This window comes from Ursus arctos, unplaced genomic scaffold (assembly GCF_023065955.2).
Source record: "Ursus arctos isolate Adak ecotype North America unplaced genomic scaffold, UrsArc2.0 scaffold_3, whole genome shotgun sequence".
Taxonomy (NCBI): domain Eukaryota; kingdom Metazoa; phylum Chordata; class Mammalia; order Carnivora; family Ursidae; genus Ursus; species Ursus arctos.
In genome coordinates, this window is record NW_026622985.1 from 31,903,425 (window position 1) to 31,931,111 (window position 27,687).

Here is a 27,687-nt window from a genome sequence, read left to right on the forward strand (position 1 = left end):
CTCATTTTAAAAAAATCTCTTCTTCTCTTTCCATCTTTTTGTTTTACTTCCTGTTATAGTTCCTCATCTTTATGTTTTAAGCCTTCATTTGAAGTTTTCTTTTATACTATGATATTTTTATATCAAAGAATTCATTTTCCCCTCTGGCTGCTACTTTTAAAAACATTTATAACATCCAGAGTCGCTTGGGTGGCTTAGTTGGTTAATCATCCAACTCTTGATTTTGGCTCACGTCATGATCTTGGGGTCATGAACTCAAGACCTGAGTTGGGCTCTGTGCTCAGCCGGTACTCTGCTTCTCTCCCTCTTCCTCTGCCCTTCCCCCCTCCTGACTCAAATAAATAAATAAATCTTTAAACAAAAACAAAACCAAGAAAAAACATTTGTAGCATCCAGTTCTTATCTAACGATTGCAATATCTTATACTATTTCACTATCTTTGAATCTTTAAAGATATTACTAATAGGTTTTTATCCCCTCTCCTGCATAGTCTTTATTTCTCCCTGGTTGTTTTTCTTTTCTTTTTATTTTTCTTTTCTTTTTTACAAGTTTATTTATTTGTCAGAGAGTGAGAGAGAGTACAAGCAGGCAGAGGGGCAGGCCAAGAAAGAAGCAGGCTCCCCACTGAGCAAGGTCCATCCTAGGACCCTGTGATCACGACCTGAGCCAAAGGCAGACACTTAACTGACTGAGCCACCCAGACATCCCTTCCTGGTTGCTTTTCTATGTTAGTTTTGGCCTCTTTCTTATTAGAATATTCCATCAGCTGTCTGGAGATTTTTGGCTGTCTGCCCAAATCTAGGAGACAGGTACTAAAGAGTTTTAGGCAAACTCAACCTACATGGTTGGGCCTGGAAACTGTGGGTTTCACTGTAGGGCAATCAGTTGGTCAGAACCATGGAAAGAAAGTGAGGAAAGAATGTTAGCCATCTTGACATTCGGTTATAAACCTTCAGTAGGTTGCCTGTCAACCCTGCCAACTGCTGGCTTAGGGTTAAGCCTTCTTGGGGCTGCCAAGTCAGTAACTACTCAATTATGAGTTTTCCAGCTTCCAAAATTGTTTAGGTGCTGTTTCTTCTTTTATTATCTATGTGCTTGTGGACTTTTGCTTAAAAAAAAAAATCCATTCAAACCATTCATGGTTCAGTCAGTTAAGGATCTGACTCTTGATCCCAGCTCAGGTCTTGATCTTAGGGTTATGAGTTCAAGCTCCCCGTTAGGCTCCACTTAAAAAAAAAAAAAATCCATTCACTATGATTTTGTGGATTATCAAGAGGAACAGAAAATAACATGAGTGTGGTCTAACATTTCTAACAGTAGTTAAAGCATACATAGCCTTTACTGTATGATCACTAAAGTGTCTACTTTTTGGTCCTTGTCAAATTCACCAGACTATTCCATATCCATTTTATACTCAAACTGCCTTTCAGTTTCTTGAATGCACTGTGTTCTTCCTTTTTCATCAGGCCCCAAGTGCTGATCCCTCTGCCAGGAACTCCTGCGTGCCACCTAAGTCTTTGTATGGATCCTTCAAGGCTCAGTTTAGCTGAGATTGCTCAAGGTGGACACGTTTGAGCCTCGGATTAAGGAGAAATCTCCTTATTGTATGGTATCGATAGCACCCAGTTCTTCCTCTGTTTTAAAATGGGTCATCGTTTATTTTTCCTCCCTAGTCTACAAACTCTGTGCAGGCAGGGCCTGTGACTATGCTCCAGCTCTTTCACTGCAGTATCTCGGCTCTTAGCACAGTGCCTGGGACATAGTAGGTGTCAAAATGCATTTGACCAAGAAACAGACTCTAAACTACAGAGAACAAACAGATGGTTATCAGAGGAGAGGAGGGCAGGGGGATGGGTGAAGTAGGTGGTGGGGATTAAGGGGGGCACTTGGTGTGATGAGCACTGGGTGATGTATGTAAGTGATGAATCACTAAATTCTACACCTGAAACTAATAATACAGTGGAACTTAAACAGAAACTTGAAAACAAAATAAAAAACGAAACATTTGATAATTATACAAATAAAGACAAGTGAAATTACTTGCTTATGATAAGAAAGTAGAGATAGTACTGGAAACCGATTCTCTCAATCCTTTCTGTTCAAGTCTATCAGCCAATCTCTTTTTTCTTGGTTTGCAATGAGAAGAAATTAAATATACTTGATTAGGAAAAGGAGATGATGATCTCTTAAATTTGTAGGTGGAAAGGACCAGGATAATTGTCTATTTCTTCACAACTGAGAAAGCAGAGGATTGGTGATGCTATATAGGTCATTACAGAAGGTTCTGGAACTGAGAATATCTTCTGGCTCCTAACCCTGTTTTCTTTTTTACCACTTGAAACACACCTGGGATGTTGCCTCTCCAACCTTCCTGTCTTTTATGCTCCATGAATATTTTTTTAAAAAAGATTTTATTTATTTATGTGACAGAGAAACAGCCAGCGAGAGAGGGAACACAAGCAGGGGGAGTGGGAGAGGAAGAAGCAGGCTCCCAGCGGAGGAGCCCGATATGGGACTAGATCCTGGAACGCCGGGATCACTCTCTGAGCCGAAGGCAGACGCTTAACGACTGCACTACCCAGGTGCACCTCCATGAATATTTCTATGTGGTCTTCTTTATCTGATTTTCATCAAATAACTACCATCATATTGTTATTTAAGGGACTAAATCAATGATTCTTACTTGATGCGGGTTGTGCAAGAATCATCTTGGAGTCTTTTTCAATCTATACGTGCCCTTTCCTCCTCCTGCCTCTCCAGTCCCTGCCTAGGATGTTCTAGAATGATCCTTTGAAAATACTTCCCTAGTGTTACAGACGGAATGTTTGTGTCCCCCCCAAATTCATATGTTGAAACTTAATCCCCAGTGTGATGGTATTTGGAGGATCTTTGGGAGATGATTAGATTATGAGGGTGAAGCTCTCATGAATGAGATTAGTGCCTTTCTAAAACATTTCCCAGGGAGCTCCCTCACACCTCCTGCAATGTGAGAACGACAGTGAGAAGGTGACAGTCTCCAACCTGGAAGAGAGTTCTTACCTGAAGTCACCCGTGATGGCTTCCTGATCTCAGACTTTCAGCCTCCAGAATTGTGGGAAATAAATTTCTGTTGTTTAAAAGCCACCCAGTCTATGATATTCCATTTATAGCAGCCCAAACAGAATAAGACACCAAGTAATTTTTTAATTTTTAAAAAATATTTTATTTATTTATTTGACCGATAGAGAGAGAGAGAGAGAGAGGGAGGGAACAAGCAGGGAGTAATGGCAGAGGGAGAGGAAGAAGCAGGCTCCCTGCTGAGCAAGGAGCCCAATGCGAGACTTGATCCCAGGACTCCAGGATCATGACCTGAGCTGAAGGCAGAGGCTTAATGGACTGAGCCACCCAGGTGCCCCAGACACCAAGTAATTTTGATATGACTCATCCTCATAGGTGGTGAATATTGTATTAAATATTGGTTATGACCAAATTACATTTTATTAATCCATTATTCTGACACATGTTGCAATGGCTCAACAAGTGATTGTTTTAGAATATTTAGTTCATTTATAAACACCGATTGAGGTAGAAAGGAGCCTCTTTTTGAAAGTCAGTTGTATTATCTTTCAATACCATACTTTTAATATTTCCCTTAAGGTAGGAAAAAGCAAAATACAGCACTGGAATTTAGGAGCTTTGATCCATCCACTAACCTGCTTGAGTTTGGCTGGTTTTTTGAACTCTCTCTGCTCCAGAATAGTTCCTTTCTATACAAGAGGGACAACCCTAATTATACCCAAAGTATAGCAAAAGAAAAAGAAAATGTCATATAGCATGCTACAAAAATGTTTTATAAAAGAAAAGATTTTGGTAACCAAACTGTGTCTCAATCTAAAACTGGATGCTATGTGATGATCTTGGGGATGGTCTCTTGGCATCTCTAGGCCCATTCACTTGTGTAACATAGTGATAATGATAATGTCTCTTAGAGTAGCATAGGTTAAAATGAGATCATCAATCTGTAGCCCATTATAAAGCCATAAGTATGTTAATTACGTTTAAAAATAATAAATAGTGAGTTTAGCTAGCGAATGTGTATGTCTGATGATACCATCAATATAATTATCCTATGCACACTTTTTCTGGCTTGTAAGCACTTGATTAGAATAGGCATGTGAGGGGCACCTGGGTGGCTCAGTGGGTTAAGCCTCTGACTTTGGCTCAAGTCATGATCCCAGGGTCCTGGGATCGAGCCCTGCATTGGGCTCCCTGCCCAGCGGGGAGCCTGCTTCCCTCTGCCCATCTGCCCCTCTCCTGCTACCTCTCTCCACTCGTGCTCTCTCTCTCAAGTAAATAAATAAAATCTTTAAAGAAATAGGCATGTTGGGGCGCCTGGGTGGCACAGCGGTTGAGCATCTGCCTTCGGCTCAGGGCATGATCCTGGCGTTGTGGGATCGAGCCCCACATCAGGCTCCTCTGCTATGAGCCTGCTTCTTCCTCTCCCACTCGCCCTGCCTGTGTTCCCTCTTTCGCTGGCTGTCTCTATCTCTGTCAAATAAATAAATAAAATCTTAAAAAAAAAAAAAGAAATAGGCATGTGAACACAGATGAACTGTCAAGGGCCTTGGAAAGAAATATTAGGATGTTTTTGATAGAAGAGCTTCATTTCTGAACTTCATTGCCCCTAATAGGACTTGTCTGGACTGACCAAAAGGCATAAGATTTTGATTCCCTAAAGCATTAGCTTCTGACCACTTTCACATCCATATCTAGAGTTCAATTACAGGACTGGTCCCTGAAATTTAATTCTGATGGATGTGGAACATGATGCATTGAAATGGATGACAGTCGTAAATGGGGACCCTTTCTTAATGACACATCTATAACACACACAAATAACACCACAAGGCCTAATTAAGACTTGTATCTTCATTAGAAATGGTGGTTGGTATTTTCTTATATGGACTTCCATTGTACAAATTATATAATAATGGAAAACAGGAATGAGGTAACGTTATCATTTATTTAAGCATGGTTTAAATAGGACAGGGCAATTTACCAGTATTTCAATGCATGCTTTGACCCTGGTAGTTTATTTTCTTCAAAACTATTCTGAGCTACTTTATACTTGACATCATTTGGATGTTTTGGCAGCTTCTTTGTTCTTACTACACCATTTGCAAGTAGATCAATTACTTAGGTCCCTAGGTCTCTTGAATATACGATGAACAAATATAGAATTACTTACAAAACGATTAGACAAATGTAGGTTTGATTTCTGCACAAGCCTGGAGGTTTGTGGCAACAGTGAGTGATTCTGTAAATGTGAAAAGGATTGAAATTAGGAGTCACTAGGCAATGGATGGCTGATAGAACAGGGTTGGGGAAAGTTGGGGGCGGGCTCTATTTATATGAGTGTGAATACCCTGGTTTCTGCAAACTTCCATTTTCCTCCCCCTTTTTATTTTAATTTGCTCTATGTCAAAACAAAAAAACAAAAACAGGAGCCCTTTAGGCTAGACATTATCCAACAATTGGAACATGAAAGTTCGTGACAAGAGTTTTGGATTCCATGTACCAGTTTCACTGATGACTCACTGGGAACTTGGTATAAGTCACTTAACCTTGTGCTACTTCCGTTCCTGCTGGATGTGTTCAAAAAAGGAGGATAATATTCGATCCTAAAAATAATTAACTAGGGTGACTGTTTAGATTTCTAAGAGGATATTTAATTATGCAGATTTCTCCCACTTCAATAATTATAACCTGCTTGTATGTCTTAATATTTACCCTTTGGCTAAATTCTAAAATTTTACATTAATAAACATACATTTTCTCTCTTTAACTTCACTTTTCAACTCTATGCCTCACGTACTTGGTATCCTTGTTTTCGTGGATTAATTTTTACTGATAATATCTTTTCATACTGTTCCAGATCAGTAAATCTGTTTCTGCTTTTGCTGGATTCTAGATTCTAATCAAATCCTCTATATTTCATCTTATTTGGATTAGGATTCATTCCCTTAAAATTTACTGCCAGCATATTAGCCTGCTATTTTTCTTATATGGACAAGATTCATTTATAATAAAAGCATAATTTATGTATAACAGAACTAGAAATACCGTATCTTAAGTTAAATTTCACATAATTTCTGTTGATGGTCTTCATCCATCTTATTTGCATGTTAATTACTCCTCATTAATATATCTATCTTGTATATGAGCTGGGAGAGGAAAAATTTCACCATTCAACTTAAAATCAGAATTTTGCAGCTATGAAATGCCCTTAGAGGTCATCTAGTTCAAGCCCCTCATTTTATAGATAAGAAAGTGGGTAAATCACTTAGATCTAAGGCCACACAACACTTAGAGTTGGATCTAGAACCTGTGAGTGGTGCATCTCCAGCCACTGTTGCTGTTACTCAAGGTCTAATTAATACATATGCATGCTTTAATTGATGAGTTCGTTGAAGGTCAACCCATGCTGGGTTTAGCATCTAGGTAAGCTTATCTGTTTATATTCAGATTCTGCACCTTTATTTATTTATTTATTTTTTTAATTTAATAATTTTTTTATTATATTATGTTAGTCACCATACAGTACATCCCTAGTTTTTGATGTAAAGTTCCATGATTCATTACTTGCGTATAACACCCAGTGCACCATGCAATACCTTAATACCCACCACCAGCCTATCCCAGTCCCCTACCCCCTTCCCTCTGAAGCCCTCAGTTTGTTTCCCAGAGTCCATAGTCTCTCATGGTTCATTCCCCCTTCTCTTTACCCCCCCTTTCATTCTTCCCTTCCTTCTCCTACCGGTCTTCCCACTTCTTATGTTCCATAAATGAGTGAAACCATATGATAATTGTCTTTCTCTGCTTGACTTATTTCACTTAGCATTATCTCCTCCAATCCCGTCCATGTTGCAGCAAATGTTGAGATTCTGCACCTTTAATTCAGGCCAACCAAAACTATAACCTTGTGAACCAGAGGTTTGGATGGAGAACTGGCACAGGTCCATTCTCCCACTGAAAACACATATGCCACACAGATGCTGGGTAGTCATCTTTGTTTCTGAGGATAACACATCACTTCCCAGTGGCAGCAACACATTCCATGTTCATTTGACATTTAATTTACAACCACTCTGAAATAGACATCGTACTTTTTGTATGTAGGGTCCCTGCCCTCAGTGAACTTACAATCTAGGACGAAGACATATGCGAAACAAGTAACTGTGTAAAGAGTTGAATCCTATAAGTGTTGACATTTTAAAAGCATCCAGTTAAAAATTTTCTTCTTTGTGTCATGCGTTTCTTGCAAAATTAACCATTTTAATATATAACCAGTGAAGGAAGTTGTTAAGCATATAATGGAAAGTTGGTTATTCATATTTGACAAGGTTTATTTGGTCCATTACTGTCTCTCCTGTTAGGTACACTATTGTGATTAGGTGAAGTCTTTTTGGAGGTGGGAAAGCTGAAGTTTTGGAGTGGGGTAGATAAAAATGAAGTAAATATTACTTTTATGTTTTAAATTAGTATTTCTATTAGTATTTATAAGTAATGCATTCTTTGGGTAAAATATTCAAATTATACATAAAGGTATAAAGGGCAAAGGGAACATACTATTCTGGGTATGCACACTTAACAGTTCTTTGTTCCTTTAGCTTGTTTATTTATTTATTTATTTATTTATTTATTTATTTAAGATTTTATTTATTTGAGAGAGAGAGAGAGAGAGAGAGAGAAAGTGAGCGCCTGTGCACAAGTGGGGGAAGGGACAGAAGGAGAGGGGGAGAGAGAGACTCTTAAGGGGGATTTCATGATGAGTGCAGAGCCCTGCATGACCCTGAGATCATGGCCTGAGCTGAAATCAAGAATCAGATGCTTAACCCTGAACTACCCAGGTGCCCCTTTGTTCTTTTTTTAAGAGAAATTTTCTATGTACATAGAAACATAAGTATATTTTGCCCCCACAAATGAGTTAATGATTAATATGCTTTTTATTCACTTACCCTAGACATATTTATACATCAATAATACTGATTTATCTCATTTAAAAAATGTTTACCTATTGTACCTTTGTATGGATATACCATGATTTACTCAAGCAGAAGCTGACCTTTTAAAAAGTTGGAAATATTAAATACTGGGGATGTTAAGTGGAGAATCTATATCTGTATGTGTATCTACCTGTATGAAATAGTCACTGTCAGAGTGAATAGGACAGCCACAGACAAATAGTAGTCAAAGTTTATTTTTTAATTTTTAAAAAAGATTTATTTATTTATTTGACAGGGAAAGAGAGCGCAAGCAGGGGAAGCGGCAGGCAGAGGGGAGGGAGAAGCAGGCTCCACGCTGAGCAGAGAGCCTGACCTGGGGCTCCATTCCAAGACCCTGGGATCATGACCTGAGCCGAAGGCAAACGCTTCACCGACTGAGCCAGCCAGGGGTCCTGTAGTCAAAATTTATTAAAATAATAACTATTTGATCTTTGTTGACTGATAGATAGAACCCATCAGTATTTTGATTGGTTGCTTTTTGTCTTTTCATTAACAGCTGCTGCTAACTTTCTCCCTAACTAACCCCAGGAAGTGGTAAAAGTCAAACTTTTTCCTGTCTGAGAACATACTTGGTGCTGTCTGTAATATCTAAATATGGTCACTAGGACCCAACATCCTTGCATTTTAACTCATACTGACTTTCTTGATGAATTCCCCACCCTCCTTTGCTCTCCATTTGGCTTGACTTCCTGTCTTTTATCAGCAGCAATCTATCAAGACCCTATAATGCGCTCAGTGCAGAGCAGAACAAATCGAAGTGTTCTACCTCACAATTTAAGGAAGGCAGGGGGCTAGTTTTTGTTTTAAGATAAAAATCTTTTAACAAAACACAAACTCCCCAAAACTTCCTTTAAACCAAACAGCATTGTCACACGCTCACAAGCCCTTATTACTTACATAGCCAGATGACTCAAGATTACTAAATTTCTATTCATAAGAAGTTTGCTGGCCCCAAATCAACATTCAGGCCCTCCCCCATCTTCCTTCTCTCTCCCCTGGGAGACTGACGTTTGGAGCGCTCGCTGCACCACGTTTTAATAGAATGAAGACGAGGTGCGTTTGCTGCCTGAACTGTTTGTTCTGGGATTTTATAAAGCCTCCCTCAAACCCCTCCTTTTTAAATTTTATTTTTTGAGGAGGGGAAGAGGAGGTCAGAATCTTTTTGACCTCCAAGTCTTCGAATTTGGAAATATATTCTAAAACTGGTAGAGACGAAGGACTTGTTTGCTATTTATTATGGAACTGGGTGTGCATATCAGAAATTAGCTACATCTGTATCCCCATCAGTCACTCAGAGCGACAGGGGCGTGAAGGAAACAGCACTAGCCCTGCCTTGGGGGGTTACAGTTGACGCTTCTACCTTTGCACTTGACCCCTGAAAAACGAGCTCACTTTTCCCTTTGGATCTTTCACTTCACAGCCTCCCTGGCAAAACTGGAAAAAAAAGTCACCGTCAAACCTGAATGGTCCTCCAAGCCTTTCCATTCCCCGGACCCAGAGGCAGTGGTGGCGGCCACCCCCTCCCCCCAACTCCTCGCTCTTTTCACACGCGTTCGTGGCAACGAGAAAACCACTCAGATAAATGACTGAGACCCAGAGCGTTCCCTTTGGGTGGCCTCCCCACAGCGTGAGACAGAGTCCCCAGCCGCGGCCCATTCCCAGCCCTGCCTGTTCGAGGCCCGCCGCCGGCCCCGGTCCTGGAGCGCGCGGGCGGGGCGGGGAGGGCCGGGGGGAGGCGCGCGGGGGCGGCCGGGAGGGGGCGCCGCGGGGGCGCGAGCCGGGCTGAGAGGCCAGAAGACAACGCGGACTCCGAGCCTGGGAGCCGAGGTCGCGCTGGGGTCCCGCGCCTGGGGTCTTTTGCCCAGGGAAGGCGGGGCGGAGGCGGCGGGAGGGGCGCTGAGGGCGGGGCGGGTGGCCGCTCCGCGCCGCAGCTCTTTATCCCGTGTGCCCGAAACTCGGGGCTGAGAACTTCTCCCCGCCTGTGCCCCGCGCACTCGGCGACCCCCGGCTCCCGCACCTTGTTCCCAGCCCGTCCCCGCCCCGCCTCCGGCCGCGCCGCTACCACTGCCGGCCGCCGGCCGCGCCGCTCTCGGTTACAAAGGAGGGAAAATGAGCCGGGCGGCGGCAGCGCGGCGCGGGGCCACCGCGGCGGCGGCGATGGCGGCCGCCCCCGGCACCACGTAGAACGCCCCCGCCCGCTCAGCCGAGGCCCAGGCCCTAGCGGAGCCTGCAGCTCGCCACTCGCCTCCCGAGCCCAGCGCGTCGCCTCCTGGCCAGAGGAGGAGGAGGTGGTGGTGGTGGTGGTGGTGGAGGAGGAGGAGGAGGGAAGGAGGAGGCACCGCCTTCTCCTTGCCGCGCGCCCTCGCCGTTGTCTGCGCTCCGCTCAGGACCAGTTTGGGGAAGTTGCCGGAGCCCCGCGTCGCCCAGATGTGCGACCTCATTGAGCCGCAGCCGGCGGAGAAGATCGGCAAGATGAAGAAGTTGCGGAGAACTTTGTCGGAGAGTTTCAGCCGCATTGGTGAGTGGCTTGCTGCCCCGGGCACCCGGCCGGTCCCCCCCGGCGCCTGCTCCTCCTCCCCGCGCTTCTGGCACCACCAATGCAGCGGCCGCCCGGGGCTGGCGTGGGGTGCGCTGCGGGTGGACGGTGGAGGGAGCAGTGCCCGGACCTGGGGGGAGGGCGACAGTGGAAAGGAGAGACACCCCTCTTCCTCAGGATCTGGGGGTTCATTTGTGGATGATCCTAAGCCTACAGTTTGGGTTCCGTCTCCTCACCACTAGCGCTCGGGCTTTCGCGCCCGCGGTGGACAGGCGATGGGACGCCCCAGACCCCGCTGCGCACCCGGCTGCGCGGCCGCCTAGGTCACTCGTTATTTGTTCGCGCGCAGACTTTGCTCTGTGGTGTTTAGTCAGTAATTTCGCTTTGGAAATTGGTGAGACGTTGAGCTGTGCCTTGGTATTGTTCAACACATCCAACCTAAAGGGAAGTGGGACAGATACCTTGGGACCTTTTGTTCGGTACTTCGGGTCCTCGAAAGCGAGATTTGGCTGTTCCGTCTTGAGCTCTCTGAATCTTTCCCTTGCAGCAGATAAATGCGCTCTGTGAACTTCTCTGAACATTGAGGAATAAGTCTCCCGAACTTCTTACATTTACTAGAGCTCCGGAGCTATTGTCTTTAAACCAGCCAACCAACCAACTGATCGACAAATAAAAACCGACTGAGAAATGTTTAGGACATTTAAGAATAAATCCATGTCACAGACTGTAACAGGGTGACAACAGTATTATGTGGAATGGGTTTGTTAGCTTTTTAGGGTTGGCCACAGAAAACCCCTTTTAACCTTAAGACGGTAGCTGCTTCCTCTAACATTATAACTTTCATTTATATAGGTAACTGTTTTCAGCAAGAGATTCATACAAGCACTAAAAATAGCCCCTTAGATTCCCTAAGAAGCCTTCTAGCCTTTGTTTCACTTGTTTAACATGTCATCCATGTTAATGAACGTGTTAATGGAAATTAAGCATAAGGTACTTAATTCCTTAAAATAAACCCCTGGGGTGCGTATGAGTATTGTAGTCATCCTTCCATCCCTTCCTTTAAAAATCATTTTATAAGTGCACTCTAAAATATGCAAAGTTTGTTCAAGTAAGAGAAAATATGGATGAAAATTTAGCCTAGTTTTCTTTGTTGTCTTTAACTTAAAATTTCCTATTGGTATACAAAATCTCTCCCCAAATGACTGTAAAGTTATGGTGTGAAACCAATATTTAATCCTGGTTTTGCTTATTACATGTATTGGATATTTGCAGTTTCACTTTTACTTAGGGATGCATATGAAGAGTTCCTACATGCAAATGAAGTTTGAAGCCCAGAAGAATGTGAGAGGGCTAGGTGTTGAGTTGGTGTGCATTTTTAAGGAGAATGTTCAGGCTGGGACCCAAACCATCACAGAGGCGGGTTCTGGAGTCCATTAAGCCTTGTTCTAAAACACATTAACTGTATATTTACTAATGCTAATGACTCTGTTGGAGCCCTTCCAGTTTTGTGTTAAATAATTCATTGCCGTTGAATCTCAGTAAGAAACCAAGGACAATAATACAAAAATTCCTTATGTTTAAGCAATTTCAAGATTTTGATCAACAATCAGTAAAATTTGGATTAACTACAATGCTGGCAAATAGGGTATTACAGTTAATTGGATTTTCTAGCTTACTGAGATTTAGTAACGTGAAACTCTTTTTGATTCCAACACTTGTTAAAATATCTTTTAAGATCTAGTAGATTTTACTTCCTCCCTTTCAGAAACAGTACAGTGCAGTGGGCATAACTGATTATTTCTTGTATTGATGGAGGATCATGATTCTGAATAGTAACTCTCATTCTGGAGTACTGTAAAAGGAGATAAAGAGGTTTTATGTGGTTATGCTTGTATAGCAAACCCAAGACATACATTGGAAATGGGATTACAGAAAAATGAATCGTTGTTATCTGTGTATTTTCTTAATGTTTTATTTGCAAAATTAAAAAGCAATAAAATCAATTTGATTATATAAAGATTTTCAGGTGCTTCAGGCTATTGAATGGAGTTTTTACTCTGTATGGAATTACATGGTACATAGACTAAGGGTGTGGGCTGTGTGTGTCAGACCCCTGGGGATTTCCCATCTTGCCACTTGTAGCCTATGTGACCTTGGACAGGTCCCTCAACTTCTGAGCTTCAGTTTTTCACGTACAACTCAGTTTTGTTATTGGCACTTAGTGAAATAACACATATAGTGTCCTGTGTGGTATGTAGTGCAGACTCAAGATATGTTCATGATGTGTTATTATCATTATTGGTAGTTACATCATATTGACATAACTGATCTTCTAGGTGGGAAGCAAGAGAAGTGAGGGGAAGAAGTGGCTACTGACTTTACAGTATAAAAACAGGATGGGTTTTGGAGTTAGTCTGGTCTGGGTTCGAACCCTGTTTTTCCAGCTTGCTGCGTGCCTTGGGCAACTAGCAGAATATCTCTAAACTCCAGAGTCCACATATGTAAATTTTCTCAAGGTTGTTGTGGAGATTAAATCAGGTAGGGTACATAAAATACCTAGTGCAGTATCTGTTACATGTGAAGAAAGTACTGGGGGCTGTTTTTCTTCCTTCCCATTTCTCTGTTTATCCCCCATCTTCCTCTTGTGTTCATTGGTACTTCATGAGGAGATCAAAGAGTGAACGGTTTATTCTTGTTAAATAATCCAACATCTCAATATATTTATTCCCTGTAACCGGTCTATGATGGCTTTTGAAATAAACATACTGACTTTATTTTGCTTTTATGGTATGATTCAAAAGTGTAGCTTGTTAATATGGCAAAATATAAAGTATCATTGTTTAGCCATGAGAAGTGAATCATCTATAGAAAATGAGGACAACTTTTGAAAGTATGTGATAGTCAGTGTTTATTAACAATTTTGACTATATAAAACTAATAACGCTAATGTTTAATTTATTCACACATGAATGATCATGTCAACTTTGTCACCACCCATCCCAAATACAGCTGATCTGAGATTACTATATTGTGTAAGGTCTAATACAACACATTCACTTTCAAGCCATAGCACTCTAATTTATGACATCTGCCAGAGAGTGGCTATAACACAGTTACAGTTCTTTTATAAGATGGGTATAATTGAATTTCAAAGTCATCCACTGATTTCAGTGGTGAGTGTTTATCGTTTTCTGCTAAATAGTATCAGTGAGTTCACTTATTTAGGAACTACTGTAGTTGTCTTTTTTTTTTTGTGGTTAGCATAAAAAACAACAAATGGGAACTTAGTTGTTAAAAAGTTTATATTAAAATCCTTTTCCTCTTTTCTTTCCTTTTTTAAATTTTTGAATGATAGCCCAGGAGGAGGAACACTTTCTGTAATATCTGATGTAAGATTAAAGTCAAACTGGCATGTCTTCATATTCATTTGAATGCATTTTTCCACACTTACGTGAATTAACTTGTAGAGAAAGGAAGTTTATGCTCTGTGATATGGGAGATGAACCCCACGTATACCATTTCTTTAAAAGATGTAGCTTGTGAGAGAACTGAAGGAAAGGAAGAGGCTATGGTTACACTGAATTTTGGGGTTTGTTACGTTGTGCTGTAAGTGTGTAATTGGGGTCCAGCTGTCATTTGATAGGTCCATTCTTAAGGGTAAAAGTTCAAGCACAGAATTTAAATATGGTACCATGTTCTCTACCCATGTAGTTTCAGAAGATTTAAATTTGCAAACTATGAAATGGAATTTATATCTGTGATCCTTTCATAAGAGAAAATTGTATATGGTTTTCATATGCCAAAATTTTAGTGTGTCTCAAAATGTAAGAGGCTGTGGTTTTGCTATTGAGGTAGGACTCATTAAGTCAACAAATAATTGAGTACCTCATATATACTAGATATTGAACTGACATTGAGATTCAGTGGCCACTGTTACCAGTCCTCAAGGACTTTAAGAGAATACAGGCCAATGAATGGGCACTGACAATATAGGGTGACAGATTTTACCAGGAAGATTAGCATAATTTGCTGTTGGAGAACATAGGAAGGACACCACTTGGTGAGATCATGGAAAGCTTTCTAGAGGAAGCGATGTCTGAGCAGAGGACTCAATAGAATATCTGATTACCTTAAATGATTTCATATATACCACTTTGTTAACCCATAAAAATGTAATATGCTTGCTATTCCAAGATATCTTCGAAGACAGTTGTGAGTTTACATTTACATGAATGATTAATGACAATCAGGGAATGTAATCAATAATGAGATGTTGTGTGCTTGTTTAGGTCAGAGTTTATTCATCAATGACCTGATAAATATTTGGCAGAGACATCTTTAATTGGCCTTTGTTGTTACTGTTAACCGCTGTTCAGGGCAAGAATTCAATATTTATAAGAAACTGTATAAGGTGTCAATCTACCAATAAAGGGTTTCAATGAAGCCATAGATTTTTGGAGTCTTAAAATGTTCTCCCCTGTGGTATCTTGGGCTTGAGAATAGAGTGCAGGGGCAGAGAATCTAGCTCCCTGCTCCTTATATTTTAGGAAATACACCTGCAATTCCTCTTCTATTTCTTCCTTCTATTTCTGCCCCCAGACCCCACCTCTTTATCCAGGAGGCAAGAAGGAAATAGTCCCATCCGGATGTCAAAGATATTTTAGTTTTTTGCTTTCTCTCAGCTTTAGGGTCTTCATTCTGTTTGCAATTACCCAAATGATGGTATCAACTGTAGTTCTTACTGGATGCTTTGCTTAAGAAAACCCATGGCTAAAATTGGGAACTTTTGTCACGTCCAGAGTAAATAAAGTATGGAAAGTCTGTGCTGTGAATTATAAGCTTGGTGCTTTAGGTTTGCGTCTTGCCATGACAGCCACATAATTTTTCATTAATCTTTGTTAAATGAGCTAGATATGAGGCTGTACAGTGATTGACTTTGTATTTGAAATCAATGAGCGAATCATTTCTTATTCCAAAAAAACACTTTTTTTTTTTTTAGATGGAACAGCTTGCCTGTATTTATGTAGGTCACTAATATTTTATCTAGGAATCACTACTCAAGTATGTTGATGAGAGAACATGCCTTAGGTTTGAGTAGTTCAGTAACATGGTTGGCTGATATTTAAAGAAAGTCTTCTAGATTAGAAATTTTACATTCTAAGTTCAAATATAGCCATTAAGGATCATCTAGGCTGTACAGCTTTATCAAAATAGCTTATTTTAGATTTAATGTAAGTTAAAGCAAATGCATAATAAAATGTGCGTAAGTAATTGAATGCAAGGTAAGCGATTTGAGACTAGGAGAAAGGGCTGTCTTTTAACTTTTCATTCAGAAGAAGTTGCTGTCTAATGAAGCAAGTAGAGAAATTTATTACAGATCGGTTTCTTAGGCAAAAAAGAGGAAAACTAAGAATTAAACTTTCAGAAGCATTTTATCTCCCTCAGTCTACCCTCATCCACCTTAACTCTCCACGACCACATCTGTAGTAGGAAACAAAAATATCCTTTTCAAGATTGCTAGACTGTGTAGTATAAGCTCTGAAATGATAGCTTCAGTTTAAGCACGTAACTTCTCTCAGAGCTTAATTGCCAACATAATTTGCTTTCCATTGCTTTTGTCAGAACGTAGCATTCCAAGTAAGAGCTACACAAGTGCGTCTGTCCCTGTCTAGTATAGACCAGTAAACACCTATGCACAATTCTATAAATTGGAACCATTTCTCCAACTAGTGGTTTCAGCTAAATTAGCTCCTTTGTGCCTTCTCCTTAATATGAAACATTCTAAGTAATAGTAGGATTTAAGGAACTAGGGTGTTTGCCCACAATGCATGAAATACTTCTCTTTCTCTTTAGAGTAATAAAATTCCAGTTCTGAAGCCAGGCATATTTAAATAAATTTTAAGCATTTGCTAACTCCTATAAAATATTCTGAATGTATTGTTTCCTTTGGTGATACTTTGTTATAGAATGGATCATGTTGAAATGCTCGAATTATGTCTCTGCAGTGCTTATTTTACATGCTTAGTCTTTCATCGCTGTATTTAAACTTCTCTCGGCATGAAAATCTCGTTCAGGGCACTGTGCAGAGTGGGTGTCATCCTGACAGTTGGTTTGGGAGGACCACACACTGTGCCTAATGATATATGCTCAAAACCCAGAAGTTGAAGGGGAAATTTCTTTAAGATTACTTTTTGATGCTTTCATACTTCCATTAAAACATTTTCTTACTAAAGAAGAGATAGGGGAAAGATATGCATACTTCTTTTCCATATTTGGGAGGATGGTCGATTTACATATTTATGAAAGTGTTTCACAAAGATGCATGCTGTGCAATTCTCTGTCTCATTTGCAGCTTTCCTATTTGTATCATAACATTGTTATTCAGGTTGGGGTACAATTTTACTTTCTGAAATGAAAACACCATACTGCTTTGTTTTCTTTCTGTTTTCTAGAACTTAGATGCTTAGTCTCTTTGAGATGTTTCACAATAACTGTTTCCCTTCCCTTTTTATTTTATAGCTTTGAAGAAAGACGACACCACCTTTGATGAGGTAGGTTAAATTTCTTTATCTAATGTTAGATGTATTTAATTACTGCCAGGTACAGTTAATAGGTGCCAACTTCGCACTTAGGAAAAAAATGCCTTAAAAAGAAAAAGAGATCTCTCTAGTTACATTATATTATTTTCAGTTTTAAGTAATCATTCGAATGAGTTTTGGTAGCAATCAACAGAAATATGTCCTTTTCAATGAATAAAAGATACCCACAGGCCTTTGTATTGCTGCCTTCTTAATGGTGGTGGAGCTGGCGAAGCCCAATGTGAGGTGGGTGCTTAGAGCAAGTCTGGAGTTGTTGGGGAGTTGGGCATCGTGGCTCCCTGCAGCCCTCCTCTGAATCATGGTGTGATGTGATGTTGACGCCACATATTGTCTGTCAGACTCCCAAAGGAGAAGCTGACTTTTCCTGTTCCAGTTTTTCTATTCTTTGTGTATCAGATCTGCCTTTATCTACTTGCTACAAAGTAGCAAAAAAAGTCTGTTCCAGTAAGGCCCAGGGTTCCTGTGTAATTAATAGCATTCTGAAAGTGATTTTTAAATTGTATTCTTTCCTGAGTTTTGTGTAGTATCAGTGGGAATCACCAGAGACACAATGTGTTTGCACAATATTCTCAAGAGTGCTATAAAGTGTTTCATTGTCACCATCCAAAGCCACAGTTATTGATCTGTGTTGTAAACTGGGCCACGTGTGTATATATATTGGGAGTTTATATGTGAACACAGAGGTATACACGCAATGTGCTTATCCTGCAGCCTAATGGAGCATAGATTAGTTTGGTGGTGGTTGTTTAACAGTTGCCGATTCCATGAAATATGGTACCTGTTGTCCCTCTGCTGTAATGCTTCAGAGAAGTGAGGACATTTGTACTCATGGAAAGTCTCCTTGACCATGTGGTTGGCCGTAGTGCAGGGCAGGACCACTCAGGGAGAACCTGCCCCCATCGGGATTTCTGGATGCGGCCAGTGCCGTTTGGCTCTCATGGTCCGCTGCTTCATCTATTGCACCTGTTCTTTTTTTCCTGGGGCCCAGCTCTCTGGAGCTACGTGTCCCTGGACTCCAGAACAACTTCCCCTAGCAATAGTCCTGAAACATCCTGTAAAACTTAGTTATTTTAGACCTGAAGCAATAGAGGACTATTTTCTTCCCTATCTATAGTAGGTAATAATGATGTTCTCCTCTAAACCTGTATTTCTGGAATGTCTGCGGTGTTACTGAGATGTTTTTAGGAGAGTGTTTTCTTCTCAGAAGAAATCTATGTGAGAATATTGGACACCTTTTCCTCTTTGTAAAGAAAAGTCTCCCCTCTAATTAGGGAGGTAATTTAAGCTTACATAAAAAAGAAAAATAAGGAAAAGGAGAAAGAAAAATCTCCCAATCCTATTATCTAGCTACAGCCACTGTTGAATGTTCTTCTTTCTTCTTTCTCCTTGTTCAGAAACAGAAAAACATAAGCCATATATTACATCCTGATTTTTTTCTTGTAACCAATAACGTGGTATTTTCCCATGTTTTTACAGAGGACTCCTAATCATTATTAGGGATTTGAAAAACCTCCTGTTTAGTTTAAATGCCATTGTTAATGATTACATGTTATTTTGTCATGTGGCTGTGAGATTTGCTTTCAAAAAAATCTGAGGCTGGAACCTAGATGAAAGTTAAGGATATATCAAGCCCATAACAACCCACCCTCCTTTACCCGGAAACCTCTGCACAAAGGTCTGGATTTTGTAATTTGGGGCAGAATTATCCGTAGCTTTTACAAAGTGTTTTCCTTCCTCTGCACCACAAGAGATTGGATAAAAAGCTCAAATTAGTAAATCTCGGAATGGTACACCTGGAAGAGATGTTGGAAATCACGTGGCCAACTTCATCGTTTCACTAATGAAGAAATTGAGGTCCAGAGGGGCCAGGGAATTTCCAGTTAATTATGGGAAGTGCCGGGGTCAGACACTTAGGAGACAGTAGTAGTAAAGGCATGCCTGGCTGTAAACCCGAACTCGACTAGACTACCCTTTCAAGGGCAATTGACTTAACTTTTCCCAAACCTTTTATCAATTAGAGATACTTATTTCCCTCCTAAGGTCATTGTGAAGATTAAATAAGCTACCTATATAAAGGTTACAGAATAGTGATGGGCACATAGTAAGTGTCTCGTAGTGGTATTGTCATTGTCCTTGTGTATGTCATCGCCGCCATGATCATCATCATGTCTTTACTGATGTTCTTACCATGACATCTCCTGTATTTGGAAGGGCTATAAGGAGGAAGGAAAGACTTAGTTCAAAATTAAGAATTAGAGCTATAAGGAGAGTTACTTTCAGATACTTCTCTAAAATTTCATATGTAAATCATCACCTGTTAAAACTATGAAAGTATTGTCTGAAACCCACCACTTTCTGGATTCCTTCCTTGAGAGGATGACTGCATTCAGCTTTGTAATCCTCAGGTGTCTTGCGCATGGTTAACATTCAATAAATATCTGTTGACTATAAGTAAATATCTGTTGCTAATAAGGAGAGAGAGTGTTGAACCGAATGTCAGACAGTGTGGATTCTCCTTTGCCAGTTTCTACCCATTCATTCAGGTTTCTCATTTGTAAAACCAGTCAGGTAGACGGTGATCTTCAAGTTGCTTTCTATCGTTAAATGTAGGATAAGATCTTACATAGCAATCAAAACGAACTTACAGTTTTACTAAGATCAGAAAAGAGCACTGGGTCTGTGATTAAATAAATAGGAAGTCACCAAGTTGTTCTGTGACTGTCTTTAGACTACAGTGTTAGAAGTTTTCTTGAACTCATTTCTTGGTTGTCGTCTTTTCCTCTTGTAGTCTGTTGGAATTCAGGTAAGATTTGACTCTTGGAACGTGGGGGCTGGGTCACCTTCTTAGATATGTATCAAGGTGTGGCAACTCTCTTCTTACTTAGTATTTATGAGGCAGAGGACTCCTGACCTCGAGGCTAGAGTTTAGATGCTACTGCCTGATTGCTAGAGGATTTCTCTAGGGTGTGTGTAAATGTTTGACCTTGAACAGAGGAGAAAAAGAGATGTGGACCTATTTGAAAGACCTATTCATTCATTCTTAAATAGGCTGAAGTACCGTGAGTGCTAATTTTTATATGCACCCTGGAATTATATTCAGAAATGGTGTGCTAATGCTTGTTGTGGAGAGAGAATGAGGCACTTGGGAGGTTAAGTATGGAGGGATGTTTACAATAGGCAATTTTGTTGGATTAGGGAATTTTGTTGAAGCCCATCATATTTGGGGAGAGGACCATCATTTTGCCCTTCATTCATTGTGTATCTGGGCCCTGATTAAAATAGGAAGCATTTTATGTTATAGATTTAATCTGTATATTTGATGTGGATAGATTAACCATTTATAAGGATATCCTCATATCCTTTTATAAAGTTGCAGAACTTTCTGAATTCTTTCTCACCTTTTTGTCCCAAGTGGATGTCATAGGCCATGTCCCCTGAGTGGTCCTATTTTCCTTGTGCCAGTGAACAGTACTATACTATGACTTCAAGGAAGGTTTTGAATCTTATTTTTTTATTTAGTGATTTGTTTTAAAATGAGACCTAAAATGTAAAAGGTCAGAAAACACAGTTAATCTCCAATGTAAAAGTACTCCGCATAAAACTTTTCAAACTTTGGAAGTAAAAACTTCTGAGTAAGTATAAATGTACATGCATAGAAAGAGTTGGAAATGTCTAAAGCCACAACAATTTATGAATTGTTCTTGTGTGTAAATTAAAAAGGTTAGATTGTGTAGTTTTTGTTCTGCTTCATGCCTTTGTTATTTTAGCTACGATGAATTGCCAGAACAAAGTGTTGACTGTGCTTGGCTCTTTAGTGAGACATACAAAAATTCTAGTGATTGAAATAAACCTTTGAAATGCAAAGAGTTTTGTTTGTTTATCATATATAATCCGGATAATTAAGCACTTATTTGTTTGGAAAAAATTGAATGGTCATTTACAAATTTTCTAATTATTCCGTGCTCTGGTCAGTTGTTCCATGTTTGCAAAGTTGAAGGGGCTGCCAACACGTTTTGGCATTTTCCAGCTATTTTATTTTTTGTACCCTAAGGAGATGTGTCCAGAGCATCGGAAATGTCTTAACATTTTTACGTCTGATCTGTAACTTCCTCAAGTACATTTTTATTGGTTAACTTGCTTCATCTCTGCTTAATATAATAATTTTGTGTGATCCATGGGGGTAGTATGCATTGATCTGGTCCAAGCCCCTCTTTGTAATTTTGTATAAAGATACACTGGTAATACCAGAGAAGATAGAAATACAGCAGTGATTTTTCTGAGAACCAGATTCTAGGAATCAGGTACAAATATGATTTGGGGAGACCCCTGGCCATTATTTTCCATGCATTGCGGGATGGTGGGAGCTGTTGCAGTTTTTTCACCACCTAACTACTCTTACCACCTCAGGCCTCAGAGTCTGTGAATAACGTATAGATTGTATATAACCGTCGGGCTTTTGACTTCCCTGACTTTCTTGTGGAAAGGAAGTCCCTGTTGGCTTCCTCACTCCTGCTGCACTCCTGTCTCTTCTTTGCTGGCTCCCTGTTTCCACATGACCCCTTCTCCACCTACCCTATCCCATTCTTCAGCCTGCAACCCACCCCCTTCTCTGTTTCCTTCTTGGTTTGCTCATGGCTCATGGTACATCACTCCCTTGCCAGTATCCTCGATGGCCATTTCCCTTTGTACTTTGCTAGTAATCTACTCTGCCAGCCCTCGATTCTGACCTGGCATCTTTTCCTCTCTTACCCAGTGGCTGCCAAGAGCTGCTTGAGGAAATCACTCTGTAAATAAATTTCGTCTCCGGCCTTAGCTGGAACCCCGAGGCAGCTGTGCACAGTCTTGCACTGTGTGGCTGGCCTGTTTCCTGCTGAAACCTTTCCACGTCCCTCAAACCTTCTAGTTACCCTGCTCCACCCCTCCTTCCTTCAGGAGATGACTTTCCCTCTGTATTAGTTTGCTAGACTTGCCATAGAAAAGTACCACAAACTGAGTGGCTTGAACAACAGAAGTGAATTGTCTCACAGTTCCGAAGATCAGAAGTCTGAAATCAAAGCATGGGCTGGGTCGGTTCCTTCCGAAGGCTTTGACCGAAGGATATGTCCCAGGCCTCTTTCCTTCATTTGTAGGTGGCCTTCTTTGCCCTATGTGTCTTCACATCACCTTCCCTTAATGAGTGTCTGTGGATCCAACTTTCCCGTTTTTATAAAGACACTAGTTCATTCAGGAGGGCACGTGATGTAATGAGCACTGGGTGTTACGTAAGACTGATGAATCACTGACCTCTACCTCTGAAACCAGTAATACATTATATAGTCATTAATTGAATTTAAGTTAAAAAAAAAAAGAAAAAATATAAAGACACCAGTCATATTGAATTAGAGGCCCACCCGACTCCAGCATGACCTGGTCTTAATTTAGTGAATGACATCTGCACTGACCCTATTTACAACTAAGATCACATGCAGAGGCGCGGGGTGGGGGGGAGTGGTTAAGAGGTCAACATAAGAATTGCTGGTGGACACAATCCAACCCGTTGCACCCCCCAACTCCTTAGAACACTTGCTACTCTTAGATGTCAGCACCTTGCCCATACGGGTACTTTCATTTGCTTCCATTTTACTTCCCTTTGTCTAGTCTTGAGGAGGATGTGACTTTTCGCCTGTCCTAGGCTAGTTCCTCCTCCTTCCCTCTTCATTCCTTTCCCTGATTTCACTCCAGAAGCTTGTGTAATTGATTCTTTCCTTATCTATTTCTCCTTTCTTATCCCATCTCTTCCTTTGTACAGGTGTTTCAGCCAAGGCTCTGAGCGCGGGCAGGTCTTCCCCATGTCTTCGGTGGCAGCAGAAGCCCTGCGTCCACCGTGTTCATTTTTTTTCACGCACTCCCCGAGGAGTCCGTCCATCCCTTGCTTTTGGCTACTCCCTTATTATACTTACATGAGTGTGGCTGACCTTGCTTTCTGCTCTGAACTCCACATGCAGAGATTAGATGTTTCTGCCTGTGTCTCCTCATCACGTCAGTCTCAGCACATAAAATATTCCAAAACCTGTGCATTTTCTCTTTCCCATATCAGTGATTTCCCAGGGCAGAAGCAGCATCTCACCGGCTTCCCGGCCTACACTTGCCTCCTCTTCCAACACTATTACAGATCTGAAATGCAAATCATGGTTTTCTCTAGCTTAATACTTTAAAAGCTTCCTCTCAGCTGCAGGTTCAAGTTCAGACTCTTAACTTGACGTTCAAGGCCTTCCATGATCTGTCTCTTGCCCACCTTTCCACCCTCATTGGTCATCTCTTATTTTAATGCTTTCATTATCATTCCAGCTGCCACTAGGACTTTATCATTTTTACCTTTTTTATCCCAGTAACCTCTTAATTGATCTCACTGTTCCATCTCTCACTCCTCTACCACCCTTCCCCAGATGTCGTTCTTGTCATGATGCTTCCTGATTCAAAGATTTGTGCAGCAAATGTTTATTGATGTCTGTTTTATGTCAGCCTCCGAATATGCTCTGAACCTGACTCAGCTAGTAAGTCTCACAGAATTGAAGCCCGCTGGCATGTGCCTGTTGGCCAGCTCCTGTCATCTTGGAATGTTGAACCTGGGCAGAGATTCAGTCTCACTCTCTTTGTAGTAAGATTTTACATTACTTTATATCCGGTTTTGTTTTCACCGTGGTTATGTGTGATATCCCTGGAACCTGTCCCATGCAAGAAGTCTAGAAATTTACAGACTATTCTCTGATTTTGCCACTAATCTGATATGTAGTCATTTTTCAAATGCAACATTTCAGGTGGCTGAAAGAGAGCCTCACTTCCTCCTTAATTCTGTCATTGAACTTAGTTGAAATTTTTGGATTCTCGAAACATTCTGTGCTTTAGTGTTTCCTTTCTATAAATGTTTGATCACGTTTACTATCTCCCTAATTATGGTAGACATAATTACAATAATTATGTCTAGTCCCAGACAGTGGCTAGAATGTCTGGGTAGTGCTGTAAAAATTCAGAGAGGAAGTACATGTCACAAAATGTAAAATGTATGACATTTGGGAGAATTAGTCACTTCCATATTCTTAACTCCCAAAAGTTAGAATGTTACAGAAGTTGAAAGCATGAGTAGGGTCCTGTTTCTCTTCATGAGCTCTGTGCATCCTGGCGGCAGTCCCGTTAACCTGTGAGAGGTCTCTCCTGGGTGGTTGGTGCTCCCTTATCGTGTGTGCTTTGATTTTCATGTTTGAATTCTTTTGTAGAGAGCTGACCTTTGGTGTAGGGAGTGTTTTTAATACAACTTAAGTACTTATGGTATTCTTCAATAAGAACAAAATGGGCCCAGCTACAAGAAGTGTGTTATACCCATTTTCCTCCTCACTGAAATTTGAGCCAGTGATTTATAATCTACGAATCCTTATATTGCTTGGTTGCATTTGAGATGGCCTCTTCCTTACTCTAGGCACCATAATGATAATTGAAATCAGCTAGGCCAGGGGGTTAAGGTTTTCAGAGGACTGGAATCATTTCGTACTTGATCAGGCGTGTGCTGACCTTTAGGTCAGTGTGACAGACCTACCTTTCTAAGTGGTCCTTCTCTGAGAGATACACTTACTAATTTTTTTTTTCGTAGTCTAAAACACACTTAACTCTGCTTTTTGTCATAAAATTTACAAAAGGCACAATTACAAAAAATTGGAACCAGAAAATTGCTTTCCATTTTGCAAGCTTGATTCCTCCAGGATGCATCAATGTGAGGTTTTTTGAAGTTCTTTCACTATGTAAAGACACTAATTGAAGGAATACTCAGTTTTTCCTTCTGAATCTGTTTTATTGTCCGTATATAAAGTTGGTTTAGTTTAGTTTTTAAATTTTCTTTTCTTTTCCCTCCCTCCTTGACTCCTTCCTTCCGTCCTCCCTCTACCTCTTTCTTTCTTTCTTTCTTTCTTTCTTTCTTTCTTTCTTTCTTTCTTTCTTTCTTTCTTTCTTTCTTCTTTCTAGCATATGGGTCTGGGGATTTTCTTTAAAAAAATTTTTTTTTAATGATCTGAAAATATGTCAGTAGTCTGTACTACAGTGTCTTGTGCAATATTATGTGCTTAATTTTTAAATTATGTGATAAGTACTTTTTTTGTGTGTGTAAGTCTTTCCAAATAGTGACTCTAAATTCTAAATCCCATGATATTAAATGTTACATGCAAGAGTAAGGAATGTGCGGACCACAATTTTTTAAAGGTTTTTGCGATTAAGTAGAAAAAATTGTTTTAACATGTATACTCAGCTTAAATCTTGTCAGATAGAGTACTTGACTTTTCCCTGATACACATTTTTCTAACCTTGTAAATCACACTCGTAAGTATTGAAAGAGACTTGGAATTGAACAGAGTCTTGGAGTCACCAATTCCATGTGCTTATTTATGTTTCTCAATCTCTGTATACTCTTATGTGAGATGTCTGTAAAGTGTGATGTGTAGAAGGTATCTTCATATTCAGTGTATGGGAATTAGCACGCCAGTCTAGCCAACCTCAAACACATTGTTACAACTCCATGTTCTTATCAGCTGAAATGATGAAGTGTGCAAATAATTTCCTTTAAAAAAAATGTAGAGCAGATTGATGTCAGTCTCTCAATTGTTTTTTGATGTATTTTTTTGAGTGGGAAAGAAAGGGGCCGAGTTGTGGTTACCGTACCAGGAATTTGGCATATTCCAGAGTTTGCCCACGGGGAATGTGCCAAGTATGAAGTTATCACCCATGACATTTGTCTTGGTGGATACAAACTAGTCTGTTCCTCTAGGCTGTTCCTTGCCTTAAAGCTGGGCTAGGACTATAACTTAGTTACCTCAGAGCATTATTTGTTCTATGTTAAAGTATTTTGAAAAAAGGAGATTGCACCAGCTCTATAAAAGAGTGATGAGTGTGGAGGGTGAGTTTCTAAATGCTTCCTAAAGATTTCCCTACCCCTACCAAAATCACACACTTTGAGAATACCATTGCTGCAGTTAGCCAGGAGTGTGTCATATCCCACAGGTGTGTTCAGATGATGAAAATGATTGAGAGCCACTTTTCTGAATATCTGTTATTGAACTATTAGAAAGGAATTGAAGATGGACATTAATATAGTCACGTGCGGTCTGAATTTTTTCGAAGAGCTCTTGATTTCAGATCATGCATCCTGATTTTTGGCTCAGAAAATATAGTCTAGTTCTGCGATTGTGTATTTCTTCATCTCTCAGTTTTCTAGATATTTTAGCCAAAAGAAAACTAAGACGGTGATCAAGAATTTTTTAACAAGGAAGGGGCAAAGTAGACATTATTCTACAACAGCTAAAAATGAATAGGAATAACTTGCAGTTATTTTTTCAGTTTAAATGAAAATTATAAAGTTAAAGATGAAGAGAAAGAAGAGATAAGATTGATGAGATAAAATTGTGTTAGTAATTGTCATTCAAAGCATGAATTACAATTTCTTTTGTGTTATAGGTGTTCCTTTATTTAAATCTTTAGTTGTGTGGTTCTCTTTATATCACCTTCGAGTGAAATGATGGAGAATGTTCTGCAGTGCTTGATTCTCTTTTCTTAAAAGACAGACTATTTAATTTTATAAATGAGCATCCTTGGGTCATTAGATATTGGGGTTCAGGTGTGCAAAAGGCCTGGTAACATATGGTGTGTCCCCAGATGCCCTAATTGAGATCAGAACTTTCCCCAAGAGGTTTGCATTACTTTATCTAAATGATGTGTTACATGTGCAACAAAAAGGTGCTTTAGTCATAAAAGGAAGAAATAAATAAATATATACTTTGCAGGATACACTAGTTTGCCCTTACATTAATTTCTATACAGTTATTAGAAGATAAAAATCTTAAAGCCCATATTAATGACATTAATTGGATGACCACAATTTTGGATGATTCACTTTTAGCATCTACAACATTTCCTTTATTTTCCTTATAATATTTTTTATATATACATTTATATACATACATTTCCCTCCACTTGAATATATTTTTAGGTGATACGGGCATGTTGAACTCACCCTGGACTTTTTTTTTCAGGTTCAGAATTTTTCCTTCTTATCACAATTACATATTTTTCACTGAATAATTTTAATAGTTGTTTTTAAGAAAATAATTTTGCTCATTGCAGACAATTTCTTAAATATTAAAAAGCATAAAATAGAACTTACAACGTTGAGTGAAAACAACTATTATACAGAGAGTAGGATCTCAGCTTTGTAAAACCTATGTATCCCCGTATGGGGGAAACATCTGAAAAAAGGAAATACAACAAAAGGGTAATATGGAAATTGAGGCTCATTGAAGTGGTGACTTGCTCAAAGCCCCTCAGCTACACAGTGGTCTAATCCGTGTTTGCAGCTCAGTCTCTGACTCCAGCGTGTGCTTAGCATTTTACTGGGCTGCTTACCAGGAGAAGGGAGAAGAACAACACATGGGTGCTATGGGTGTGCTGTGTGGCGTTCAGATCAGGGGAGAGCCTAAAGTTCTTACAAAGA

At 40.1% G+C, this 27,687-nt stretch overlaps 1 protein-coding gene across 6 annotated transcripts in view; it reads left to right on the forward strand.

The window, feature by feature from the left end:
• CDK14 (cyclin dependent kinase 14) overlaps nt 1-27,687 on the forward strand; it is a 701,485-nt gene that overhangs the window by 132,099 nt on the left and 541,699 nt on the right. For 4 of the 6 annotated variants that reach the window (XM_044386363.3, XM_044386367.3, XM_044386366.3 and 1 more), the window contains one exon: nt 17,101-17,132. Coding sequence is in view for 2 of the 6 variants with exons in the window: in XM_026505249.4 (XP_026361034.1) it covers nt 10,473-10,563; nt 17,101-17,132 (123 nt within the window). In the remaining 4 variants the exon portion in view is untranslated. Of the gene's footprint in view, nt 1-10,289; nt 10,564-17,100; nt 17,133-27,687 lie in introns of those variants that run through there. The other 2 variants (XM_026505249.4, XM_026505241.4) reach the window with 1 other exon arrangement.